General features: G+C 66.9%; 1 protein-coding gene across 1 annotated transcript; it reads left to right on the top strand.

The window, feature by feature from the left end:
* Positions 1–3,606: 3,606 nt before the first annotated feature.
* FZD9 (frizzled class receptor 9) lies at positions 3,607–5,815 on the top strand. Its single transcript, XM_082068673.1, has one exon. It carries the CDS (start codon positions 3,691–3,693, stop codon positions 5,440–5,442), a length of 1,752 nt encoding a protein of 583 aa, XP_081924799.1. The 5' UTR covers positions 3,607–3,690; the 3' UTR covers positions 5,443–5,815.
* Positions 5,816–6,510: the final 695 nt, after the last annotated feature.

Below are 6,510 nucleotides of genomic sequence, written 5' to 3'. Positions count from 1 at the left end.
TCTGGTGCACACGTGTGTGCGTCTGCATCGCACGGGACTGTGACAGGGCAGAAAGGCTTTGGGCTTGAGGACCCCTCCTGCTGATGCGTGGGAGGGTGTCCCCAGGGAGATGGTGGCCAGGGCAGGGACAGCCACCCCTGGTGCCAGCCTGTGGCCCCGCGGTGTTCCCAGGACAGACCCCTCCACCTCCTTGCCAGCCCATCCGGCCCCGGCATCCCTTTGAAATCAAACCCAGCGGCCTTTCGCACCGGCTGTGCCTGTGAAATTCTTCGGGAAGGGAAAATTATCACCCCGGATCCCTGCGGGGCTGGGCCATGGCCCTCGCTCCGGCTGGCAGGGACAGACCGCGGTGCTGCGGGGCCCAGGCTCATCCTGGGCATGGCCGGTGGTGTTGGGGGAGCTGGGACGCCCGAGGGTCTGTGGGCTTGGCAGGACAGAGCCTGCCCAGAGGGGCAGGGACAAGGGCAGCGCGGCTGGGACATGGGCTGTCACCTCTGGCATGGCCAAGGCTCTGCGGGACAGAGCCCACGGTCCCCTCCCCAGCTCCATCACCACCCCCCAACCTATCGCCCTGACACGTCCATCAACCCCCACCTGCTCCATCACCCTGTCCCCAGTTCCATTGCCCCCTCCCCGACTGCCACTGGGGCTTGTCCCCATCGCTGGTGCCAAGGGGGATCCCCCAGGTGCTGGTACCTGGGGAGAGCCCGTCCACGGGACAGCAACAGAGGCATCACTGCGGCTTCTCTTTGCACCGTGGCCCTCCCTGCTCTGCTTCCCCCTCCCCTCGCTGAGGCTCCTCCGCAGGTTTGCAAGTGCTGTTGACGGGAAGAAAGGAAATGGGGCAAAGCTGCTGCCAGGAACCACAGGCTCCTGCGATACGGCCCCGCTTGGCCGGGCTGGCCGCGGCCCGGGCAGGCTTTCTGTGCAGCCTCTGTGAGCCGTTTCTTCCAGCTATTGACATTGGATTCCCAGCCCGGTGCCACTTCCAAGGCTGTAAATCTGCTGGGTTGCTCTACCTGGTGTTCGTGTTTTCACTGCGAAGCTTCCAGACCTGCTGGAGATCTCGGCTTCTGTGGGCAGCGATGTCCCCCGTCCTGGCAGCGGGCGCCGTGCTGTCCCCTCCCGGCGTCCCCAGGGCTGTGGGCACGGTGTGCAGGTCGCTGCCCACAGGCAGACCTGCCGAGAAAGGGCAGGACATGGCCAAAGGTGGGTGCTGGGCGGCACCCCCGGTACCCCTGCGCACAGCCGGCACCAGGCTGCCGCCATTGCGGGGGGGATGAAGCTCCAAGAAGTGCCCCATGTGCCCTTTGCTGTCCCCTCTATGGGTCCCTGGGGCTTGGGCAGAGCTTGGGCATCCCATGGGGCACCCAAGGAGGGTGTGGGGGCAGGGGGGAGCACCCCAGGGTGCATGGTGGAGGTGGGGGCAGCTGCTCCTCTCCCTTAAAAAAGGAGCCCCTTGACTCTCAAAATCCACGTGTTGCTCTTGGCTGGGCTGCGGTGCCTCCTGCCAAGAGCAACAGTTTTACATATTAAAGCAAAATTAAATTAAAAGACATTTATTTGTGTGTTTTCTCCCCGCCCCCCCTTAACCCTTCACAGCCCAAGCTGCGGGGTTGGGAGGTACGAGAGCACCCGTGGGGGTGAGCTGGGACATGGGGCTGGCACCCGGGGGTCCCATCTTGCCCCTGCCCAGAGCTGGGCACTGAGTCCTTCAGGTGTCTCCAGGTGGGGTTTCCAAATTTTCCTTAGCAAACGGCTCCCTAAAGCGAAGCCCTGGTGACAGGAGCTGGGCTTTAGGGTGCTCTGGAGTGCTGACAGTGCCACCCTTGTGTCCCTCACCCTGCACAGGACACACATCCTGGGGTGGGGGGTGGACGGGGTGGAGGGACCCAGGGACAGGCCCCGGCGCCCCGCGGTGCCACCTCCATCCCAGCACACGCAGCCGTGGCTGCCAGCTCAGCCATGGGTGACAGTTTGCACCCAAACCTGCCCCGTGACACAAAATACCCCAACCCCCCCATTTCTTAGAGCACCTGAGGAAGGTGTGAAGCCACTTGAAGCTGCTCCGGCCACATGGGACGGTGCTTTCTGAGACCTCCCAGCAGCCGGGGACCAAGCCCTGTCCAGCACCCCAAATCCCCCCAAAATCTCCCTTTTCCCAGGGCCCTGGGGCCGGCTGAGCAGTTGCCCTGTGCTGAAGGGAAATTCCAGCACTAGGGCTTATCTCCTGCACTGTTACAATAACCGATAAGTGGCTCCCATGGAATTTCCTTATAGAGCTGGATCAGGGACATTTAAATAATGTATGGCCAGGGTGTCAGGAGGCGGCTGGCGATTAGGAGCCGCGTTGACAGGTTGTTATGTTGTCACTAAAGAACTCGCAGGGCTGTGGGAATGCCTGGGAACGGCGCGGTGCCCGGACCCCGGCGCCAGCCTGTGCCCGTGTCCGCCGCCAGCGCAGACGGGCGCCGGGTGCCAGGTGTCCCGGCAGGACATCCTGGGGACCTGCCCGAGTTGTCCCTGAGGTGGCTGAGCCACCCTCCATCCCAAATGGGTGCTGGGGACAGAGCGCCCTGTCCCAGCAGTCCAGGGTCAAACGGGGGATCGGCAGCTCCTGGGCATGGAGGGCAGCTGGTGGCATCCTGTGACGGTGGCGCTGGCAGCAGAGCCTGTCCCCAGCTGTTCTGCCACCCACAGTGAGTTTTTAACGCTGGCCTGAGCACCATCGGCTCCTCCAGCCGGGCACCCTCAGCCTCCCCTTGCCCCCGGCATGGGTGACAATGGATTTTGGGGGCTGGCAGCCCCAGCTCAGCTACGCCGGGAGCTGCCTTGGCCTCACACATCACCAGTACTGGGTGGCGCTGCTGTCCCGTGCTTGTGGGAGTGGGACACCCTGCCCTGCCCTGTGTGACAGCCGGCGACAGGGCTGCCAGGTGGGGACACAGCCTTCCCAGCCCACGGCGTGGGCACTGGGGCTGGGCCACCCCCAAGGTCCCCAGTGTCCCAGCACAGCCCCGAGCCCCACGGGCACCGTCGCCTGGCTGTGCGCAGCTGCCCACCCGTGACCCGGGAGCGGGTCGGGCCCCGGCAGCCCCGCCGGGTTTGGGCACCGGCGAGGCCGCGCGTTCCTGTGCCCAGGTGCGGGGCTGGGGACACACGCGTGTGTCCGCGGGCGGGGGTGTCGGGGCGCGGAGGGGCGGGGGGAGCTGTGGCTGCTTCAGGCCGCGGGGCCCGGTGTTCACCCGGGGTGAACCGGGACTCCCCGCCAGGGCTGTGCGGGGGCCGGCTCGGGTGCGGGTCCCGGCGCGGGTCCCTGTGCCGGTTCCGGGTCCCGCCGCCGCCCCGCCCCTGCCCGAGGGGCGTGTCCCCGGCCCGGCCCCGGGGGCGTGTCCGGGGCGTGTCGCGGGCGGGGCTCGGCGGGCCGGTCCCGGCGCGGGCGCTGCGCGGGGCGCTCGGGGCTCGGGCGGCGCGGGGCGCTCGGCGGGGCCGCCGCCGCATGGCGCGCGGGGCGGCGCGGGCCGGGGCCGCGGGCGGGGGCGGCGGCAGCAGCAGCCCCGTCGCGGCGCCGCCGCCGCAGCAGCAGCAGCGGCAGCAGCGGCAGCAGCGGCAGCGAGCGGCCGTTCCGGGGGCGCGGGGGCGGCGGGGCCGGGCGATGGCGGCGCTGTAGCCGCGGGGCCGGGGCCGGCGATGGCGGCGCTGAGGCTGCGGCTGGCCCTGTCCGTGCTGTGGCAGCTGGCGGCGGCCGGGCGCGGGCTGGAGCTGGGCGGGCTGGAGGGGCCGCGGGGGCGGGCGGCGCGGTGCCAGCCCGTGGACATCCCCATGTGCCGGGGCATCGGGTACAACCTGACCCGCATGCCCAACCTGCTGGGCCACGAGAGCCAGCGCGAAGCCGCCCTGAAGCTGCACGAGTTCGCACCGCTGGTGGAGTACGGCTGCCACGTCCACCTGCGCTTCTTCCTCTGCTCCCTCTACGCGCCCATGTGCACCGACCAGGTGAGCGCCAGCATCCCCGCCTGCCGCCCCATGTGCGAGCAGGCCCGCCACAAGTGCGTCCCCATCATGGAGCAGTTCAATTTCGGCTGGCCCGAGTCGCTCGACTGCGGCAAGCTGCCCACCAAGAACGACCCCAACGCCCTCTGCATGGAGGCCCCCGAGAACGCCTCGGCCGCCGAGCCCCACAAGGGCCAGGGCATGCTGCCCGTGGCCCCCCGGCCCTGGCCCCCGGGCACCGCCGAAGGCCGGGGACCCAACGGGCTGGGGGCCTGCGACAACCCCGAGAAGTTCCAGTACGTGGAGAAGAGCCTGTCCTGCGCGCCCAGGTGCTCCCCCGGGGTGGACGTCTACTGGTCCCGCGAGGACAAGGACTTTGCCTTCATCTGGATGGCTGTCTGGTCCACCCTCTGCTTCGTCTCCACTGCCTTCACTGTCCTCACCTTCCTGCTCGACCCCCACCGCTTCCAGTACCCTGAGAGGCCAATCATCTTCCTCTCCATGTGCTACAACGTTTACTCCGTAGCCTTCATCATCCGCTCGGTGGCAGGGGCCGAGAACATCGCCTGCGACCGGGAGAACGGCGAGCTCTACATCATCCAGGAGGGGCTGGAGAGCACGGGCTGCACCATTGTCTTCCTCATCCTCTACTACTTCGGCATGGCCAGCTCGCTCTGGTGGGTTGTCCTCACCCTCACCTGGTTCCTGGCTGCCGGGAAGAAGTGGGGACACGAGGCCATCGAGGCCCACAGCAGCTACTTCCACATGGCTGCCTGGGGCATCCCGGCTATGAAGACCATCGTCATCCTCACCATGCGGAAGGTGGCGGGGGACGAGCTGACGGGGCTGTGCTATGTGGGGAGCATGGACGTCAGCGCCCTGACCGGCTTTGTCCTCATCCCCCTCTCCTGCTACCTGGTCATCGGCACCTCCTTCATCCTCACGGGCTTCGTCGCCCTTTTCCACATCCGGAAGATCATGAAGACGGGCGGCACCAACACGGAGAAGCTGGAGAAGCTGATGGTGAAGATCGGGGTCTTCTCTATCCTCTACACCGTCCCGGCCACCTGCGTCATCGTTTGCTACTTCTACGAGCGGCTGAACGTGGATTACTGGAACCTCAGGGCCCTGGAGCGCGGCTGCCTGCACCTCCCCGGCCGCCGCGCCGCCAACTGCTCCCTGGAGGCCTCGGTGCCCACCGTGGCCGTCTTTATGCTAAAGATTTTCATGTCGCTGGTGGTGGGCATCACCAGCGGGGTGTGGGTGTGGAGCTCCAAGACGCTGCAGACCTGGCAGAGCCTGTGCAACAGGAAGCTGGGCGTGAGGACGAGGGGCAAGCCCTGCAGCGGGGTGAGCTGCGGGGGGGTGCACTGCCACTACAAAGCCCCCACGGTCATGCTGCACATGACCAAGACGGACCCCTACCTGGACAACCCGACGCACGTCTAGAGCGGGGCCGTCCCCTCCCTGGGGATGGCGCGCCGGGGGAAGGCGGCCGCACGGGTAAGGGCCAGGGGACGCTGGGGACGAGGGCAGGAGGGGGCACGCGCACTGGGTTGGGGTGGCGAGGCCCGTGGGACCCCCCCCGGCACCGCTGAACCCTGACAAGTAGCTGCTTTTTCCTAGAGGTTGTTTTGTTGTTGTTGCTGTTGCCAAATCCAGTCACTCTTCTAACGCTTTCTTTGGGGGGGGCATCGGGGACGGGCGAGGGGAATAATCCAGTCATGTTTATTTAATTCTGTAATTTATTTTAGATTTTTTTTTTTTAATCATTAGCTGCGAGGAATGGAAAAAACAATAAACCCTGGATGTGTTATTTCAACTGAGCCTGGTGCTGTGTGGAGGAATTTGAGGGTGTCGAGGGCAGCCCTGGGGAGCCCCCAGCTCGGCAGGTCGGGGCTGGGGTCCCCGTGGTGGGTGCCGGCGGCTCCTGTGCCGGTGCAAGGGGGTCAGTGCCGAGCCGGGGATCGCCGGCCCCAGCAGGAGTGCAGTACCGGGGGGTGCCCAACCCCGCTCCCGTCGTGGCTTCCCTGGGCCGGTTCTGGCACCCGCTGCCTCCGGCCGAGGAGGAGGAGGAGGAGGAGGCGGCTTTTCCTGCGCTGTCATGCTAACGAATCATCTTTTCCACTCCGCGCTCCATAGGTGATCTGTGTCGATGCCGTCGGCTGCTGTGGCTTCGGCCGCTGTGGCCTCAGTGCCGTGCGAGGGGCTCAGCTCCAGCGCCCCGGGCTCCGCAGGCCGGGAGCCGCGGGGATGGGCTGGGGACACGGGCCCGTGGGGCGGAGAGCGCTCGGCTTTGATGTCCCACGCAGAAGCCCGAGGTGCTGGTAATGGAAACTTCTGGGCAGCTTTATTTATCCGCCGCTCTCGTTACGATCCCAGCTCTCGCCTTCCCCATTGTCCAGAGGGAAACTCAAGCCTCAGCTGGTGTCCGCGGGGCGGGGGGGCGGCCAGGGCCGTCCCCAGCGCGGGCTGGCAGCGGTGGCGGGTGACACCGTCCTCCCGGGCGGGGGGCTC

Source organism: Streptopelia decaocto, assembly GCF_964273445.1.
Source record: "Streptopelia decaocto genome assembly, chromosome: 18".
NCBI lineage: Eukaryota > Metazoa > Chordata > Aves > Columbiformes > Columbidae > Streptopelia > Streptopelia decaocto.
Note: the sequence above shows the minus strand (reverse complement) of the source record. Positions and strands in the feature narration are given on the sequence as shown.

Bases quoted from the DNA above. Each gene is read 5' to 3' on its own strand.
- FZD9 (XM_082068673.1), top strand. From the start codon at position 3,691: ATGGCGGCGCTGAGGCTGCGGCTGGCCCTGTCCGTGCTGTGGCAGCTG.